Below are 21,593 nucleotides of genomic sequence, written 5' to 3'. Positions count from 1 at the left end.
CCTGCAAGGCAAGTCCCAGTTGCACTGACAAGTCTTGTCTCCTTCCCCCAACAAGCCCATTACGAAGCATTAAAATGCCCTAAAATATACGAACACTATTTGTGATGTTTAATAGCATGCAGGTATAAAACTGTAGGTTTTGTTTTAGTGCTTATATGTGTGTGTGTATATATATATATATATATATATATATATATATATATATATATATATATATATATATATATATATATATATTAAGCCTGTTTACAACAAGCTAAATTCAGACAGCTATGAATATACTAAGTGTAAATTATTGACTGTAACCTAGCTAACAAATTTACTACAAACTATTTTACAGCTTACATCATTTTTAGATGACTGTTTTGCTACATCTTCAAACTAACAGTTTCTTACACAAAGAGAAACATTGTTAACGTTGCATACAAAAATACCTTCATATACTGCACGTAATGTTGACATAATATACCATACTGACAGCCCACACTGTATTAGACACAATAGGATCCATATCTAGGTAACGAAACCAAACAAACTGCATAGCAAAGCCAGCTGAGGTCATTTTAGCAGTGTAGCTAGCAAACACTGTGAATTTAACATCCTTAACAGTGTCCTTGAGGTACTAGTGATGTGTAAGCTACGGGAAATATACTAGCAGAAAAACAAACCATTTGTTAGCTATGTCTAGCTGTACTTTCACGCGCTAACCACAAGCTCATTAACTTAGCTAACTCTGACTCTTAGCATACAGGAAACATTAGCTGACTAGCATCATATTAGCTACGCTTACAACCTAAATAAACCTAATGAATTTTCCAGTATTACACAGTTAGCGTCTAAGTAATAGTTGGTACCAAGCGCAGGATAACCATATGCATCAGCAGCAGCTCAGGATGTTTTGCTTTTAGCTGGGTTGAGTAGCTTTTTAAACAAATATGTCTGTTTGTGTCTTCTTCATTATTCACCGTGTTTGTTGCATCCTGTTGGGTAGCACTGAATTAAACGCTGTAATTAAAGCAATAATTCAGTCACCGTTAGGGTAAAGTGTAAAAGTTGTGTGACCTGGCTATTTGAGCGAGGTGAAGGGGGAAAAAAGGCGTACATGACAGACAACACACGAGTCAGCCAATAAATCAGAAAATGGCTGCCACTCGGGTGAACTCCATGCAGAGCTTTTTCAGTGATGCAAATGGAGCCTAACGGATAATGATCTTTTTGCTGCCTGATAATTAGATTTTTCCCCCCTTTTCTGTTTCTATTCAGAAGGAGACAGAAGTTTGTCTGAATGTTCCACAAGTCCTCTCTCTGGGCTGTCTATGTTTTTTTATTACTATTATTATTATTATTTTATTTCGGGATTTTTCTAAATAGCTTTGTCCTTAATATTTGACTTTGATACACTAAGCACACTATTTTCATGCTGTTCTCGAGTTATAGAATATGACATTAGCTTAGTTGTCAAATATAAACAACAAATGAAGGTATTTTATCTGCCAGTATGTGTTTTCATGGCAGATGAAGTGTGTGCAGCGTGTGTCAGGGTTGAACAACCCCCCCCCCACACACACACACACAGATAGACATATACAAAACACGCACGTGGCTGCAGCAACATATCAGTTGGTAATTGAAAAAGGGAAAAAAAAGTCCTCTTTTAATGTATTATTGAGGCCCTTATTTAATTAAAAAAATGAAAAGACTCATTAGAGACATGCTAATTAGTTTCCTTCTTGTGCGTGTTAACAGAGGAGCTGCGTTGCCATCGTGCCATTGTGCACACAGAGTGGCACATTTAAATGAGCTGATGGAGAGATGTGTGTCGCCGGCTGGCACGCCTCTCCCATCTTCTGCATCCCCCTCTCCTTTCTCTTCTGGCTTTTTTCACATGCTAGTTCACTTCTTTACTGCCGGCCAGCACGCTGTGTTTTCTTCGTATAGCGTTGCTACAGTAATACGAACTTTGAAAAGTGCTTTAACCCTGCTAAGTATCTTGTATCTTTGTTTCCTTTTTGCTTTCCTTTTTTTCTTGATGGCGATCCAAACAATTTTTTTTTTGTTTTGGTTTTTTTTTGCTGAAGTTGTCATGGAGATGTCTACTGTGGTTCAAGTGTTCTTCAGTGGTGTTTTAAACCCATACAGAGCTATCAAGAAAAAGCTATCCGCTGTTGATATGCTCCCATTTCTCTTGAACTTTTACTTCCTGAAACGTCTTTATTTTTTTTTTGTCCATTAAGTGGAAGTGCTTACTTGGAACTTTTCTCCTTATTTTTTTTTCTGTCTTTTCCACTGGTGTGAAGAGAGAAGGGTTGACCAAAAAAAAAAGACCGACGGAATGAGAAAAAAAAGTGGGGAGGGTGACGAGCGACAGAAGCTGTGGAGGGAGAACAGTGCAGGGCAGCAGTGCCCGTTTCGGAGTTTGGGTTCCGGCGCAGTCGAGCGTGAAAGTCCATTTTTTTAAAGCTGAAACATGAGTGAAATGTGCAATGAAGGCCAGTCGATAATGGGGCTTTTATGCTTCCCTCCCGCCAGCGTCAGCCGCTTCTCTTGTGTTCTACTGGAAATTTTTTGTCATTTTTATTCTGGGGCAGTGGGGCGTTAGATAGAGGCACAAGGATGTGTGTGTATGTGTGTGTGACGAGCAAGAGACTAATGGAAGAGGGAGGGGGGGGGAGTTCGAGGAGGAGGTGGAAAAGGATAGTGGGGGGGGGGGGGGGGCAGCGGTGGATTTTCCACTTGAACTTGCTCTGCTCAGGGCATTCGCACAAGCGCTGCTTTTACATTTGTCCGAACGCTGTCACAAAAGTGCTCCCTGGACACTTCAGAACGGTTGCATTCCTCTCCCCTTTCTCCCAGTCGTGGATCCCTCCAGTGTCTGGCTCTCATTACTGTGTGTAGCTCTGCTTAGCCGGCCTACAGCACTGCTACACACAGACAGGCCCCACAGAAGTGCAGAAAGACTGCAGGATCGAAAGAAAAGTGGTTACGGATTATTTTGGGACAAATTAACCCCTGAAACGGAGAGGGACGTCATGCTTCATGACTCTTTTGCCCGGGAGTTTGTATTTATGGATCCACCTGGTCCCGGCGCCTGGAGCCTTTCATCACGGCCGTTATTAACATGACAGCGGCGCGTCCCACTCAATAGAGACCCTTCACTCTCCACATGCTGCCTAATATCTCCAGCCTGTTTGAAGGTAGCGCTGTGATGCTTTAAAAGCCCCCCCCCCTCTTCTCGCTGACCCGCTCGGCCTTCCTCATCGGTTCCACCTGAGCAATGTGACCTTCTGGCCTTTTCTTTCAGGATTAAGGAGGGACTTTTTTTTTTCTTTTCAAAGGAACAATGCTGGCATTTTGGCTCTCCATCATTGGTATTTTGGGATGCTCATGTATGAGTGAGTTTGTAAGAAGCTTTTGTGCAAGGGCTGTAATGTAAATATAAAATATGCAGGGGAGTTGGAAATGAAATGCACTAGATCTGGATCGTTTAAAGCAGGGAAGGAATTTTAACCAGACGAATTGGTACAACAAAAGAAAACAAAACACATGATGTCTTTTTTGCATTTGTAAGATGTTTGTTTGTTTCAATTACTAATATGCATAACCTGCTCATAAAATCATCCCACTTTTATTTCATCCGTCGTCTAACAAAGTAGAAAACCTTAAGAGAAAAAGGGATGTCGCTGAGTTTAGCAGTCCACTTTAGAATACTAGATCTACTGTTAAAAATGTTAAAAGTCACAATAATGGTGGTATATTTTGAAGAATATTCCTTTTTTTACTGTTTGTCTGCTGTTTTGAAAGTATTTTTTCTCTTTTACAATAAAATGTACAAAATAACCGACGTGGATTAATTAGCATTAGCAAACACAGTCTTGCTAACTGGAGTGCTAGCTTAAATCCATTGTTTGTGAGGCTGAATGTTTTTTTTTATAGCTATTGGCAGACTAAGAAAGCTAGACAGGAGCCTTTTTTTTTTTCTTTACAGAATCTTGGCTCAGTTCAGGCAGCTTTGTGCCCCTGCTAACTACAACATAAAGAGTTAAAGCTTCCAGTTAGCACCTCTTCACCCTTTCTTCCCCCCATACCCCCACCTCATCCTTCTTAGGCCTCTAGCTTCTTCTTTTTTTCTTTCTTTCTTTCTTTTTTTTTTTTTTTTAGGTCTAACACGTTTGGTATTCCCCTGTACAGTGTTCTAAGAGCAGACTGTACAAATGAGATGTGACGGCTTGTTTTGCCGGCCGGAGCCTAGCGAGAGGAGGCTGATGAGGGTTAGCGTGAATAAACAGATCATAATGCCTATCAGTACAAGTAACAGAAGAGAAAGAGGGAAATACCAGGAAGGAGGGAGGGAGATGGAGGAGAAAAAAACTGGGCTGAGATGTGTGTGTGTGTGTGTGTGTGTGTGTGTGTACAGCAAAGACCAGTCTTCCCTCAGTGAGGTGGGTAATTCTTTCTGACAGGGATAAACAGCACTGGGATGTTGTACCCAGTGTGTGGCACTGAGGTGTGTGTGTGTGTGAGAGAGAGAGTGTGGGTGTGAGAGAGAGAGAGAGAGAGAGAGACTCCTTCTCTAGCTATTTCCTTGTCATTTTTTCAATTATCCACTCCCCCCCGGAGGTCCCTGAGCTCCGCCGGTGAGCTTCAAGACAGGTCATTTAGATGGAGTGTGCTGTTTATATTTTGATTATATGTTCCTTTCTCCTCTATCGCTCTCCATTTAGTGCCAGAGCAACATCGCAAACATGAACACACACACACACACACACACACAAATGCACCCAAATACACCCTAGAATCAAGCAGGCTCAGGGGCTTGTTAAAGCAGCGTGCATCGGGGAGAATTACTCCGACAATAAATTCATCCTCTTGCTATGGAGCATGCCACAGAGGGACAGTTGTATTCATTTCCTCACCGGTATCTGACAGTTTGCATCCGCCCTGTCTGGAACAGCCTGCATGTGTGTATAATGTGTGTGTGTGTGTGTGTGTGTGAGAGAGAGAGAGAGAGAGGAGACCTCTGTGCAGTCTATGCGAGTTGTTGTGTACTCCTTAAACTCAAACACCATTCCGTCATAATTCACACTAGATGTCTAGGCGCAACTCCTTTGCAGTCTTTAAAGCTCTAGACCTCCGTGGCCTTCTCTAAATTCACCAACTTTAAGCACCATTTATCAGATTTTCCCCCTCTTTATACGGACGAGCATATTATTCCTCTCCGGCAATAAAAAACCTTTCAAGAACTCAGCCAGTCCCAATTACGGCTTTATGGAGCTGATTCGCCACGTCTGTTCAAAGTTTAGCCGCATGTTTTTATGCACGCTTGCTGCAGGCTTTTTCTCTCCTCTTTCTCCTTCCCTCCCTCTCCTTTTTTCTCTGTGTGTGTGTGTGTGTGTGTGTGTATGTGCTGCAGCCCTACGTGTGATAATTACCCCGTAATGTGGAATGGCAGCGAAAGCTCTAGAGGATGGAGATGTATTCATCATCCATTTATTTAAATACCATAATTTAGTGTACCGCTCATTACAGCCTGGCTGACCTTTTCCGAAGAGAAGGACTCTTCTTATTCGCGTCCCTACGCCGTCGTTCGCCTTACGACTTTTTTTTTTCCCTTCTCAAATGAAAATAAATCGAGGCAAAAAAAATATGAGGCATCGTCTCCGTTCTGTGTCAGCTCCAGAATGATCGGCACCCTTGGTGAAGACGGTTAATGAAGGTCGCTGTCGTTAATTATCTTAATCTCGTGCTGAAAAAATGAGTTCAATTTTTTTTTTTTTTTTTTTTACATTTTTACTTCAACCCTTAATTTAAAAAAAAAATAAAAAAAGTATTAAAAACTTATCTTGATTTGGTCATTTTTGTTTGGATTTGGATTTGGATCATTTTCCTGCTGTTCATGGTTGGATCAAGGTCCAACCATGATTCTGTTGTAGCCAGATTTTCATTTCAAATCATCTGGTCCATTATGGAGTCCATGATGTTATGTATGCTAACAAGGTTCCCAGATCCTCCACCATGCTTAATAAGGCAGATTAGGTGCTTTTCAATATAACCATCCTACTTTAATTTTTTTTTTTAAATGCCAAATTCACCTTAAGTGTTTGTTGCCAAAAATCTGACCAAAGAATACGATTCCAGTCAAACTTTTAGTCGTATCTACACTTATGTCTGTGGTTAGATGAATATCTTCTGGCACGCCTTCCAAATAGTTTGTTGGCACAGAAGTGGTGTCTGTTTGTAGATTTGGAGACAAAATTCTACTATCTTTGTCAGCTGAGATCCTTGGAGAAATGTTTGCCTCTGTAACCGTTCTCCTCACTGTAGATGTGTGTGGCAGCAAAAAAAAAAAAAAAAAAAACCCTTGTGTTCACTTCCAAGCAGATTTATTACAGCTTAGATTGTTTTAAACTTAATTATTGCACTGACAGTAGATAAGGGAATATTCAGACACATAGCTATTTTTTATAGCCAGTGTTCAAGTTCTTTTTAAATCATTTAATGTGCATTCTCAAATCCTTGCCGGGTTGATGGAGGAGTGAGGGAATTTGGTATTTCTACCTTAGTTAAATAGGAAGTCATGGATGACTACTGAAGAGTTCCTAACACTCGATCGAGCTTAAAAAAAAAAAAGGTCAAATATAAATAGCAACACTTTTCAATTACTAATTCAGTTCATAAGAACGGGTGCCATTAATTGTCATTTTGCTGCCGCACACATCTACAGTGAGGAGAACGGTTACAGAGGCAAACATTTCTCCAAGGATCTCAGCTGACAAAGATGGTAGAATTTTGGTTGCACCAAAGTCTCCAAATCTACAAACAGACGCCACTTCCGTGCCAACAGACTATTTGGAAGGCATGCTAGAAGATATTCATCTAACTACAAAGTGTAGATACGACTAAAAGTTTGACTGGAACCGTATTCTTTGGTCAGATTCAGTTCATGATAATTTCCAGGGTTGCCATTAATTGTCATTTTTGATCCAGTTTCTTTGATATGGTAGATTTCTCTCATATCTTCCGTGTGACATTTTCATTAAGTTTTTATAATTATGATAATTCTGGAGCTGACTCTGACCTCTGTCCTTAGGTGCGCTCTGAGATTGGTGCTACATTTTCCATAAGAAACTTTTAACGTGGCTTAATAAAGTAGATTATTTCCAAATTTAAGAGCGCTCTGTGGGACAAAATAGAGAATTTCAGACTACAGGTTTCAGAAATCACCAGTCACCAGCGGGAGTCTTACCCACATTGTTCCCCTGCTTTTAACGTTCTCGAATTTTATTTATTTTTTTAAACTGGAGTGTGAATTCTAATAGCCTTGATAATTTTGAGTGGCGTCATCATGACAGCGCCGTGGATTATAATTTGTGAGCGGGCATTATGAAGCTGCATACATTTGCAGTAATGGAATATAATAGAGTTGAGCAGCGCAGTAGGGACGCCGTTCAGAACTCTTTTAAGAGCGAGCGATTTCAGCTTAATGAAAATGAGCCTCTTGGCACTCGGACGGCCCATTGTGCCAAGGAGTGATATATTTAAATTGTACTTGTTAGGAAATTCTCTTGCTCTGAGAGTGACCTCTATATGCTGTAGAAGCAGGCCGTGGCAGGATCTGGACACCGCGTCCAGCTTGGCGGGGGTTTTGTACAAGCTTCACGTCGTTCTCCGGGCGTCTTGATTAATAAGAGTAGATCGGATCGGTATGAGGAACCGTAATTCATCAAGGACACGGTGAAGAAGAAGAAAAAAAAAAAAGAGGACGAGATTAGAACTCATTGAAATGCACGCTCTGTCTCCACTTCTTACTTTATGACCCTCTGGGACGCATTGCTCTTCTTCCTAGCTCTCGCGTTCTCTCTTTCTTTCTTTCGCTCCCTCGTTTCCTCTCTCCTCCCTTTGTAAATCAGTTAAACTTGCTCTTCAAACAGCTCCTCTAATTACTGTTCCTCGCTCTCTGCAAATGCCCGTCTCCCCTGCTGCTGCACTTCTCCTCCCACCATCTCTCTCTCTCTCTCTCTCTGTCTCTCTCTCTGTCTCTGGATTGGAGTTGACCTCTGCAGTGTGCTGTGCGTGGACAGGCCTGGTGAATCTTAATGGCATTGGGAAGCTGCAGAGGTGCCACAGACGCAGCCTCATTAAGAGACAATTTGAGATGCTCATAGAGATGGCTCGGGGGGCGGTAGCCATCAAACACACACACACACACACACACACACACACACACACACACACACACACATGAAGTTCATATAGTACTACATTTGATTTTGTGGTCTTTAATATAGTTTTATACAAATGTTTTTGGCCTGTTCAGTGCCTCTTGATGAATTCCGCTTTTGCACCGCACAAGACAGCAAAACTCTCTTGGTCTCACCAACAATATGTGTCTAGAACCGAGAACCAGTCTCATCAGGAGTCACGATTATCCCGACAACTCAAAGAGCTCTAGTATTCTCATGACCTAAATTAAAATAAGACGTGAAAAATAGGGTTTTGAGGATTATGATTGGAAAAACTAGCGTGTAAATTGAATATTTTGATGATGAATCAGTGGTTTAAGAGGAAAAAAAATATATTTTACTGGCAGAAAATAACTGTTCAAAAATAAATACGCAAAATCGCTATGAGCAAACAACGTCCATCTCCTCTATTTTTAGAATGTGTGTAATCTTTTGATGATGAAACCTTTCACATTAGACGAGGCAAGGTGGCTAAATTGATATCACGTTTTCTTCGCACCTCCAGGGTTCGGGGTTCCAGCTTGCATGTTCTCCCCGTGATTTGGGGGTTTCCTCTAGGTACTTGTAGGTTGTAGGTTGATTGGCGTTTCAAATTGTCCACAGTGTGCGATCGTGTCCTGCGATGGGTTTGCACCCCGTCCAGAGTGTTTCCCCTGCCTTGTGCACTGAGTTCCCTGAGATAAACTCCAGGCTCCACCGCTACCCTGTGTCGGATATACGGTATGAAAGATGGATGGATGGACGGACTTTTGATGGTCAAATAAGGACCGAAACAAACCTCGTAAAATCCTCCTCGGTTGCATGGTGCATCAGGAAACCCTAAATCTGATGACATAATGATCTGGCTCTCACGCTAATGGAAATGCTGTCTGGTTCTTCTCCAGCACCAGCACCTTGTCAGTGTATGTGTATGTGTGTGTGTGTGTGTGTGCCTTGATGTAGCAGCATGTGTGTATATCCCAACTCTCCACCAGATCAAAGCCATCTGTTGTACTTGGTCTAAAGGTGGACTTAAAAACAGCAGCGATAAAAGTGCGTGACCCCCGCCGCTCAGCGCCGATGGCTGCTGATTTCACGCTACTTTGCACACATACACACAACACGCTCCTGTCTGGAAGCCAGTTGCTTCTTTTATTTACTTTCCCACCAACCTGTTGGAACTGAACACACATACACACAGCGTGGAGAGCCAGGTTGTCTTCCGGTGGGTCCTGCCAGCCCACGGGGGTACACACACAGAACACCTCGAAAGGACTGAACACCTCTTCTCTTCTTTCTCATGACAAATGTCTTTTGTCTTTTGAAACTATAGCACAGGGAGATTTCGGCTGAGATGATTCGCACCTAGGTTCTCACTAATCTAGCGCCCATCTCTCCCTCGCTTTAAAAAAAAAAACCCACAGCATTCAGTGCAAAAATGGAAGAAAAAGAAAGAGGGCAAAAAATTTAATTCATTTAATAAATGCCTGACTTGAAATGGTTGGAGGCTTTTTTTCAGCCTCCTCTATTACGGAGCCTATTCAGCTCGCGAATGAAAGGGCAGGGGAAGGGGGGAGAGAAATCATTTGCGTTGAGAGACAAAGCAGAACGAAAATATAATTCGGCATTGTGCGTGGCCCTTTTTGTCGGGTGGCCGTCAAGCAGGCTAATGGCGACGCTTTTCACATGCAAAAAAAAAAAAAAAAAAAGCAGTGTCGAATTGCACATGCCGGTGTAATGGGCTCGCCTTTGTGGGATTAGATTATAGGGGCAATTAACGGCGTCAAACCTTAACAACTCTGCATTCAGGCGCTCTGCGATGGAAGGTGTTATAACTCCAGTAATTATTGTGCCCCACAACTGGAAAACGTCAATGAACGTGTGTATCAAATAATATGTATGGCGCAGAATGGGACACCGATGAGGGATTAATTACAGGGTTGTGTTTTGCAATCCAGGTCGCAGTGACAAGCAGCGAATTGGTGCGATGCCAAGCATCTGCCATGCTAGAGCACTCGCACCTCATTCCCTTTACCTGAATGTAATCCTGTGCTACACTCTCTCTCACACACACACAAACATTCATGCAGCTATCTGTCCATCTCAAGTAACTTCCACAGGTTCTTCTTGGGCCTTGTCCTGATGTTTTTTACCGTTTCCCTTATCCATCTTTCATTGTCTCTCTTACCCTATTTCCACTGACAGAGCTCTGGTGTTTGTTCAGGGAACTGGTCCACGTTTGCACCAGTTTGCGAACCGGACTGTTGCGTAATCAGATGTGGAACGTCATAAAACAAGATGGAGGATCCTTTAAATCTTGTATTCGTAATAAACGATGGGGGGCTGAGAGGTTAGAGTGGCTTAGAGGTTAGCACGTTTGCCTCACATCACCAGGTTCGAATCCCGACTCCGCCCCGTGTTTCGGGGTTTCCTCCAGGTACTCTGGTTTACCTATCCAGTCCAAAGACAAGGGTTATAGGCTGAATGGCATTTCCAAATTGTCTGTAGTGTGTATTGGTTGTTCCCTGCGATTGGTTGGCACCCCATTCAGGCATCCCCCAGAGTTCCCTGAGATACACTCCAGATTCTCTGTGACCCTAAGTGGTATGGAAAATGGTGGATAATGCGCTATATAATGTACTTCTAACATACAGGTACATGCATAACAATTAAGAAAGCATGGGTCTATGAGCGTATAACTATAATATCATAATAATAACACATTATAATATCCATATAATGTAATGCACTATAACACAGGCTCTGTGTAGCATCTGTACCACATGGTATAGTGCAGAGACTCTTGCAATGTATAAAAAAAAAAAAAACATGGTTATAGAGCATGGTGGTGCATAAAAGGTGCATATGGGGATAAGTAAATACGAACACGTGTATCTATTAATACTAAATGAGCAGTTATATAGAGTCATGTCTGGGATTATAAGCTATTATGGATGCTATATAACATATATAACATAATACATTTATAATGCATTATGAATACAGGATTTCTGCAGAGGAGATGTTGCCAAAAGTTGTATCTTTGGCTTTGAAAACAAATTTTACCAGCTGAATTCAAATCTTTTCAGCTTTTCAGCTTCAGATCAACTATATTTTGAAGCAGACTGTGTCATTTACTACGATTAGGCAAAAGGTGACGGATATACGGTAGCTATGCATAGGGCTAGGCGATATGACAAAAAATATCATATCACGATACTTGAGGACATTTCTGCAATACATGGTACGCATCACGATATATAATTTAGCTAACAAGCTGTCTGCAAAATAAACTAAATTCTGCTCAAGCGTTTTGATATCTCGCACGCCTACTGTATGTTGAGGTAGTGTTGTGATTCCACATATTTTGGGGATTAACATGCATGTGACATCACTAGACTACCCATAATGCAATTCTCCTCATTTAGCTGAGTGTTTTGAAATGTCACATGTCTACGTTGCGGTACTTAAAAATCTTAAGTAAAAATATTTTTAAATAATCAAATAATAATAAGTCAAAACAACGGCATCCATTCAGTACCATTTAATTTGAAATGACGAAAAAACTCAAAATAAATAAATAAATAAATAAATAAAAGCCACATCATCAGAGAAGTGTATTGCGTAATCATTTATCACAATATCAGTATTATGCCGATATATCGCCCAGCCCTAGCTATAAATATGTACTGTTTATTATAACACCATTGGTGGACGTATGCACAAAACGTTCAACAATGATCTCCAAAGCACTCGTTATTGTCAAAAATGTAAAAAAAATAAAAAATAAAAAAAAATAAGAAAACAGGCTTGAAAATAACCTTAAATGATCATCATGGCGATGATACCCCGAGATCCTGCTTCTTCACCAGCTTTTCGCTCAAGACAAGCAGTGTTTTGGTGCTGAAACAGAAAAGTCGGCTCTTTTATGTAGGAAATTGGAAAAGCATGGAATTGTTTGGGATTAGACACACACACACACACACACACACACACACACATACACACATCTCTCAGTACCTTCGTAGGATCTAATTTGAAGGCACTTGAACCCTTTGCTTGAAGTCACTTAGCAAGGCTGCCAAACCTCCTCGAGGCGACTCTGTATAGAAACGCCTGGCACCAAACACATTTATCATATTTAACCTTAGTTTAATGGCAGCCAGACATCACCATCAGAGATATGATATCATTTCAGAGCGGTGAGCCTGGACTTGCCTGAAGTTGCCGCCGCCACGAGCGTGATACAGCAGCTCCACATGACGCACACTTCCACTTCAAGCGTACCCCCCTCCCCTCCCACACACACACAAACACACACACACACGAGCATCCTACGAGCTAAGGGACTGCATAATGTGGTCTCCTCTCCCCTTTTCCCCTTCACTGGAGGGATTTCATGATTGAGTGTGTTAGGTTATGGATGACTCGTTTGATCACGATATGCCAGGTTTACAATAAAGGATTGGACAAGGCTCGCCGCGCGCACTCTCCAAACTGATAACCACATGCGAGGGAGCCTTTATCCTCTTCTCTTAGATAGAGAGGGAGAGAGGGAGAGGGAACAAGTGTGTTCATATTTACCGCCCGTCTTGTTTACAAAGTCAAATCAGACCTTTACAGATTTAATTTGCCACTGACAGCTCGCTCTCTCTCTCGCGCTCCCTCTCTCTCTCTCTCTCTCTCTCTCTCTCTCTCTCTCTCAGACTTTGAATACATTAACTGCACACTCAAGCATTTCCTCAAAACAAATGAATCCAGATTAAATTTGCAGCCTTCCTGTTTCTTTGTTTTTTTTATTAGTTGTTTTTTTTTTTTTTTTTTTAAATCCCTGTTGTGTACGCCATTTAGATAAATGTATATATTATGCGGGTTGTAATTTGTTCTCATATTTCGGGCTTCAAGCAGCCGTCACCTGTAAATAGCTTTATTTTTATTGAGCAGTTGCAGAGAGATAATCAGTTATGGCCCTTGAGCAGTAAATAGGAAAATAAATGGGACCCCGTGGAGCGGCTAAGCTGTGCCGTGTGTGTGTGTGTGTGTGTGTGTGTGTGTGTGTGTGTGTGTGTGTGTGTGTGTGTGTGTGTGTGTGTGTGTGTGTGTGTGTGTGTGTTCACACAATGATGCTAGAATTCGAGGAAGCATACCACAGACGTGCTTCACGGCTGCTTGTCTATTCTTTTCTCTTTTTTTTCTCCTTTAATTCCAGCCCATTCTCAAATTTTCTCTTTTCTCTCATACCCCCCCCCATACCACCACCACCACCACCACCACATATTCCCTCACTGCGTATTTGGAGTAAGATAATCATCTCTCTTCGCTCGTTTTAACGCCTCACTGTCATTGAGCAAATTGCGCTCTCTATTCCAGACTGTTGCAAGCTGTTTCCTGATCGCAATCTTATCGAGTTGTTTGTGATTTCTGACAAAGGCTCGATTCTGTCAGTAGCAGCTCATAATAACGTGTATGCGCGTGTGCGTGTGTGTGTTTTGAAGTTGTTTGGTTCAGATAAGAGTTCCTAGCCAAAAGAATATTTACTCAGTGTGCTAAGTGATTCTTTTTTATTTATTTATTTTTGAACAGCTGACAGCTTTATAACAACAGAGCTTTGTGGTAAAAGCGTGTTGTTTTGTTTGTGTCAGTTGTACTGTTCGTAATAAAAGGCTGAGATGATATATCTCGGTCTTATGTTGTGCATAGAGTACACTATGTAGTGTCTACAAGTGCACTATGTTCGACCCTACGTACTGTAGCTCAGAACACTGACGTTTGTGGGGGAAGAAATAGTGCTTTTATATGATAACCATGTGTAATTGTTGCTATTTAGCATTTCTGGAAGGAGTCTCCAGTGTCAGAGATAATGGTGTAAACTGAAGTTTTCCAACACAGAGCAAACAGTAAACGTTACTATAAATGGATAAAATGTACAGCGTGTCGTTCTGTGTGGAGAACGACCGACTGACGATCATCGGCTATTGATTATTTTCCTGTTACAGCGTGCCCCGTCATGCTGCATATGTACCTCTGTATATAGTACAGTGCAGATGTGGTTTGTTTATGTTAAATATCATGATTATGCATCTGTGTTGTTGTGCACAAAGTGACCCAGCACGAGTGTAGACACACATACACACACATGCACGCACGCACACACTCACTAACCGCTTGTCTGTGATTGGTCAGGTGCCCGTGTCCATGGCGATGATGACCCCGCAGATGATCACTCCTCAGCAGATGCAGCAGATTCTTTCACCTCCACAGCTGCAGGCGCTGCTCCAGCAGCAGCAGGCTCTCATGCTGCAACAGGTACTACACACACACACACACACACACGCACACACACACACACTCAATCAAGTAAATGTTATGCATTCACAAAAATGAACTCAGAATCTCACATACAGTTACACACACACACACACACACACACACACACACACTTTGGCTCTTTTAAGGGTTTTATTTTTTGGTTCATTGCAGTTTTGTAAAAAAGCAGCCAGAACTGTCAGCTATTACTATCCTAGTGGGAACATTTGGTCCTCATCAAGATATTAAATCAACACACAGGCACACACGCACACACGCACACACATTTAGATCTTGTATCAAATCTTAATTCTGCGCTGTTTTACTGCACACCTCCTCCTTACCCGTCTTTAATTGAGACTCTTAATCTACTAGGCAGCTTTACTCTGTTTTAATCACACACACTTCCAGCACAAATTAGTTCCCTAAGTCCGTGTGCCAAGTCAGTGCAGGCATCGAAATTTGCCAAGGAAGTCTCAAACTGATGCTCTTTACGACTACAACCGTTTCCAGGTCTTTTATGGACGTGCTCGTGTGTATGCGTGCCATAAATGCACACGATATATTTAGGTGCGGTTCGTGTAAAAGCTTTTGAGAGTACTTGATTGCGGATGTAATGTAGTTGAGACAGAGCTGCTGAAACATCACGCAGGTTGATTGCATCCTAACAGACGTGCCCAGGAATGAGCGCTTTGATGGCTGTATAAGTAGCTTTTTTTTTCCCTCTTTATACTTAGCATTTATGAGATTTAACTACGCCTCCTTTGGCTCGTGCTTCTACACGTCTGTGTGCCGCCAGCCATGGAACGCTTATGTGAGACTCTCTCTCTCTCTCTCTCTCTCTCTCTCTCTCTGTATCTCTCTCTCTCTTTCTATGTTTACCGACTCCGAGGCCTCTTGTTATCTCATGCTGTTGCCCGGGGTCCAAAGGTGTGGCCCTAGGAGGCAGACGTGAAAGAACAAACACCTCTTGCACGTCTCTCAAATATTTAACACAGCGCCGCTAGCTCACCACAAGCGCCGCCCCTCGGCCTTTTAACCTCCCGCAGAAATGAGGTCATCCTCCAGTTCGCCACTTCAGCTTATTTCCTTGAATGAGAAGGCTGAACGAGATGTGCATTAACAGTATCTTCCGGTTAAAAAGGGGAAGATTTCTCCGAAACCATTAGAACAGCATGGCCAATTCAATTGTTTCTGCTATACACCAGACATTCAGGTTTGAGATCAAAAGATGTATATGAGAAGAGAGTTTAGAGTTTTGTGTTAAACGACGTAGAAGATAGCACGTTTTTTTGTGTCATACTCGCTCGCCTAATTTGTGGGCGAGCGAAAATATTGGAACATGTGACTGACAGGTGTTGCTTGTTACCCTGTTAGATTGATTGGTTAAACAATAAGAAGCCCTGAACATGTGCTCTTGGTTTTAGACTTTGTTGTTAAATAGGATAAGCCAACATGACGATCAGAGAGCTGTCTATGGGAGAACAGCGAGCCATTTTGAAGCAGGGAAAAGAAGGAAAATCAATCAGAGGCATTGCAGAAACATCGGGCAGAGCCAATACAACAATTGGGTATGTCGTGAAAAAGAAAGAAACCACTTATCTGTTCCTGTACTTTTGCCCGCCTAATAATCAGATGGTCGGATACAGAAGGTTCTGTTTTATGTTGTTTAACACATCTGGATATAAATAAAAGCTGAAATAAAAAGCTAAACTCTCATCTCATATCCGTCTTTTGAAACCCAAAAGTCTTTGCTGTACAGCACAAACAAATGAACTGGCCTTGCCGTTCCAATAGTTTCAGAGGGTACCTTTAACTAAAAAATGACATGTCACCTAGAGTTAGTCCACTTTTGTTGGACTGCACCAACGACTCCGCTTAGGAATGTTTAAAATAAGCATTCGCTGTTCAGTGCAGTAAAATGTCTTGAAACGACGTCCATGGTAATTAAACGTTACTTGTGCAGCAGATAAGAATTAGTTTAGACATGCGGGAGTATTCCTTTAATGGAGTAGTAGAAGTGAAAAATATTTTCATTTTTATTTTAATCCTAAAACAAGGAATGCAGGTTGTTTCAGGCAAACAGAAATTGCTCAAAGATCGGACAAATGTAGCGTGATCGAAATAGGTGTACGCTAGGTGTATAGAAATCAAAATTCGTCCATTTTTATAGCTTTTTTCTCTCACGGATGTATTGAAAGGTTGCTCTAAAAGTCAGCATGTCAAAAGGGTTAAGGTTAATAGCCAAGCTATTCTCAGTAAACTCTCGGATACACACGCTGGGGTCTTTTTTTTTTGAGCATGTGCATGAAAAGAAGTAGACTAATGCTTTTTTTCCCTCTCTAATATGAATGCTCATAGACATATGATTAAACATACTGAGAATGTGTGTCTGAGTGTGTTTATGCATGAGTTAACCTTTACATTCCCCCCCAACCCTTAATTACAGCCCAGCTGATATATATTTTTCCTTTTTTCCCTCCAGTCTTCTCGCCATTACAGAAAGCCAAGGTCACAATAATGGGAGTCTAAGGTGAATGCGTTCGAAAGGCGTACGGTTAACTTGAAAGGGGTCCACTGAATCAAATCATTAAAAAAAGCCCTTAATTATCCTTTTAATTATTCTCCCTAGCGCCGAGCTCCACGCGGGCATGAATTAAAGGGGTAATGAGCGGGTGAGTGGTCGAAGGGCCCGATGCCAGTCAGGCATGGAGGAGAAAATTTTGCTCCGTCCAGAGAGATTGGCGACATATTGGATCTGACGTGGCTCTAGTGCGTTAAATAGAGTTTAGGCACCAGCTTCAGTTGGCTAACTCCTTTTTAAGGTGGCCTGAAGCTTGACGACGTGAGACACTCTCCACTAGTATCATACAAACTTCTGAAACAAGGTCTTTTTTGCGCGTCAACCATACCGTATTCCTCAATAAAGCAGCTCGTGTGCCGTTGGTATCGAGATTGGGGTCAGGTCGAGGGACGTTTTCTCCAAAGTTTTAGAGAAAGACAAAGAAATAAATGCCGTCTCACTGCATAGACACTTTATCTAAGTTTTATGGCCCAGGTTTCCAGGCCAAGTTCTAGTCCGTACGCCAGTTGGCCCTCATATTGATGGCTCTTAGTAAGTCATGATGAGTGAACACCCTTCTAGTTGGCTCTGATTTCCTTGCTTGATGCGTAGCGCAAGAGACTCATGGTTAAGGTTGAGATCTCTTGTGTTTTGTTCACTACTTAGCGAAAAGATGTTCCTCTGACCCAAGCAATCTCTTAGGATTTTATAGCAATACTTTTGTGTTTTGAGCATCCGTTCCGCTGAGTATATCGTAATCTCTTCACATTTTCCTGATGATGGGTGTGAACGTAAAACGAAAAAAGAGATGGAGTAACTGTGACAGGTCTGAAAGGCCACCATTGTTTTATTGTGACCATCCACATATTTTATACTCAACATCATTGTACAGAGTCGACGTCTATTAAATTCCCAATTCCCAGAATAATCGTTCAGCCACAGCCGGCATCATGTACAAAAAGCTGAAGCTTGTCGTTATTTGAACTTTTCTTGTTTCTGGCATCCCCTAAGTGCCCTTCATCAGCCTCCACCATGTCCAGGCATTCCCATGTCTGTGCCAAGTTTCTAATGTTAATACAGCTTCCTGGTAAAATAAATAAATAAATAAATAAATAAATACATAAAATTTGAAAGGAAAACAACAGTTGCATGTTTGCTGTGGTTTTAGAGATAGACGTAGAACAAGGGTGCAGCCGGGTGCCAGACAGGCTGGCGCACCAGCCTGCAAAACTGCTTGAAGCAGAGCTTCACCAAGGCCTTGCAGAGAAAAGTAGAAGTGTAGGATCAGTCTTAATAAGAGGAGGGAATTGAGTAAAGTGAAGTAGTCATATTGCATGCATTGCTTTCAGAGTTTATCAAGATTTTAAAGACAACCTGAAAATGGTGGTTATCACGTTTGCCTTGCACCTCCAGGGTTAGGGGTTCAAATCCCACCTCCGCCGTGCTTCGGGGGTTTCCTCCAGGTACTCCAGTTTCCTCCTCCAGTCCAAAGACATGTGTCATAGGCTGATTGGCATTTCCAAATTGTCCGTAGTGTGTGAATGTGTGTGCGATTGTGCATTGCGATGGGTCAGTACCCTGTCGTGCCCCGAGTTCACTGGGATAGACTCCAGGCTCCCCACAACCCTGTATATGAAAAGTGGTATGGAAAATGGATGGATGGATGAAATTAATTTTTTTTTTATTGTGATAGTTCATGTTCCCTGAGATATAATTTCCTGATATACAGCGTCAATCGCGCTAAAGACAAACCGGTGGTCACCAACTGACCAGAGACATAGAAGGATATCTTGCCTGACTTCAATTAGCCTATAAACGACTGTCATTAGTCTACTTTCGCTCGGTCATGGTCTGCCTTAATTTGCTCCCTAAATATACATCTATTTTTGGTTTATATTTAGTTCGATGTCTTTGCAAATCTCTTTGATCTACACGTCTTATTAATGCCGTCCAAGACCTCTTTCTCACTTCTGATTTTTTGACTACTCCACCATGCAAGCACGCACAAAGGCAAGCAATATGGACCAGTTTAATCATGTCGTATTATGCATGGTGTTTTACTTTCTTTTAGAATGTGTTGGACATTTTTGCATTATTGCTCTTTTCTTTTGTAAAATAAACAGCACTATATACCTATCCTTTTTCATTCAAATTTTCATTCACATTCAAAATGATTGGCTTAGTCAAGTGATTTTTTTTTCTGATATTGATTAAGAACAACAATAAATGTCAAAGTAGAATGCTAAAAAAAAGAAGAAAGAAATCAAACAATAAATTTAAGCTTTCGATACGCTTTCCTTTGGTTTATTAATGAATAACAGCATAGATAAATGTGTGTATTTTCTTTCACATTCCTGCACGACTTTTACAATCTCTCTATCTCCCTTCCATTGTTCGAAAGAATGAAACACAATCTTCACTATAATGCCCCAAACACACACACACTCACACACACACACACATATATGCATGCGTATGTACACACATCTTCCGAAATCTTGTAATCTGAGTTGGCAAGGTGTGTCGCTGCAAAGTGTTTCCCTGCGATAACACATACACACAGCAGTGTTTACCTGTGTGTAAAGACTGAGTCACATTCAGTCTAGCTTTAAATCAGTAACTGGCGTGTAAACACACTTTTGTGTTCTTTATTAACCAACCTCCTCCCGTGCCCAGGGCCAAACACACTGCTGAGTTTCTGAGAAACTAGGTGTCGGTGTATATCACAGGTTGTTACCTGTGGACTAAAATGTGTGTGTGTATGTGTACAGTATATACGTGCGCACACATGTGTGAGGTCATTGAAAGCTGATATTTATACTGACTTACAGTTAAATCATACACATGACTCCCACCTTTGCTCACCAATAAAGCCTGTCATATCTCACCCCCCCCCCCCCCCCCCCCACACACATATATATATATATATATATATATATATGCTGATCCCGGATCAGCTCTTGGAACTCGATTCCACTCATGTAAAAAGCCGTAAACAGCGAGTGATCGCAGATCATCTTAAAAAGCGGCTCGTCCATGAGGGTTTCATGAGACAGGTGCTACAGCCGAGTGGGTCGTAAATAACAAGGCCTGTCTGTGTGTTGTCAAGTGTGCCACGTTGCAGGAAAATTTACGGGTTCCCTCAAAACGCCAGGAGCTTTAACTTTTTACTGAAAACCTGAAAAGGGGGGAAATTTTTAGAATGAGTGCCTTTATTTCTTTATCGTGCAAGGCATGTTTTTTTTTTATTTGCTCTATGACCACTTTAAAAAACTAAACTTTCACAGTGTAGCACTTTATGTAGTCCTTTGTGTGTCAGAGAACCTTCACTCCTGAGTTCTTACAATTGATGCAGATGATCATTATAACCCTCATACATCCATCCATGCATTTTTTTATACTGTCCTACGGGGTCACAGGGAACCTGGAATCTATCCCAGGGAGCATCGGGCACAAGGCAAGGTACCAATCCATCACAGGGCACAAAAACGTACACATTCGCACACTATGGACATGCCAATCAGCCTAAAATGCACATCTTGGGAGGAAACCAGCATCCCTGGAGTCAGCCCCCGCAGCACGTGTGGGGAATCAAACCCCCAACCCTGGATGTGTGAGGCAAATGTGCTAACCACTAAACCACCATACGCCCCCATTATAACTTCCTTATCCATTATGTGTGTTTTTTCACAGAACACTAGAAGGTAGAGTGCTGTAGTGTGAATTTGTTGTCGCTCAAGAACACCAGTGTCTTTACTCACATAAATTTCTGTTGCTCAAGGCTTGTTTTGTATGGAGAGGAGAGATAAAATAAAATAAAATAAGCCATGCTTTATTTAAAGGTCTTGTTCTTGTTGTTAGCCTTGGTAAACTTTGTGATTTACTGAGTTGTGTTTTCTAATCTCTTTTCTAAGAAGTGTCCTTGGTATACTCTGTTTCATGTTCTTTGTAGTGTTATGGTGTTTTTTTCTTTCTCTTTGATTGATTTAAAGCAACATTTGTGGATTTGGAGACCTCTCTGGCGGAAAAATGTTATTGCAAGGAGAACATTTTCATAAAGCCAGTTATACTGTGCACCACTATCCTGCATGTATTCATTTGCACATTATCAGTATTACAGGACTGAAAATAAAATATTTTATTTATCTATCAATCTATCTCTCTATCTATCTATCTATATATATATATATATATATATGTATATATATATATATATATATATAGATAGATAGATAGATAGATAGATATAGATATAGATAGATAGATAGATATTTTAAAATCTGTCATACTGAGTACTATGTGTAAGATTTGGCTGTTTTTTCAGTTCAACAACTGACACTATAGTAGTAAGCAGAACAGTTAGCAGTAGGAGAAGAAGCTGTACCAAGTTAGTTTTAACCCAAATGACAGTAGATGTGTGGAGGTGTGAAACTAACAGAATAAATTAGAACAATGCAGCAGGTTGATGATATCAATAAAATAGTGTGGCAGAGTCAGCTTTTGAT

General features: G+C 41.3%; 1 protein-coding gene across 9 annotated transcripts in view; it reads left to right on the top strand.

Moving 5' to 3' along the window:
* Positions 1–21,593, top strand: part of foxp4 (forkhead box P4) — a 150,896-nt gene that overhangs the window by 73,112 nt on the left and 56,191 nt on the right. For 6 of the 9 annotated variants that reach the window (XM_053674178.1, XM_047149400.1, XM_053674180.1 and 3 more), the window contains 2 exons: positions 14,403–14,525; positions 15,953–16,096. In XM_053674178.1, the coding sequence (XP_053530153.1) occupies positions 14,403–14,525; positions 15,953–16,096 (267 nt within the window). The remainder of the gene's footprint in view (positions 1–14,402; positions 14,526–15,952; positions 16,097–21,593) is intronic. The other 3 variants (XM_053674181.1, XM_017450377.1, XM_017450373.3) reach the window with 1 other exon arrangement.

This window comes from Ictalurus punctatus, chromosome 21 (genome assembly GCF_001660625.3).
Source record: "Ictalurus punctatus breed USDA103 chromosome 21, Coco_2.0, whole genome shotgun sequence".
Lineage (NCBI taxonomy): Eukaryota > Metazoa > Chordata > Actinopteri > Siluriformes > Ictaluridae > Ictalurus > Ictalurus punctatus.
This window is presented reverse-complemented; position numbering and strand designations above follow the sequence as displayed.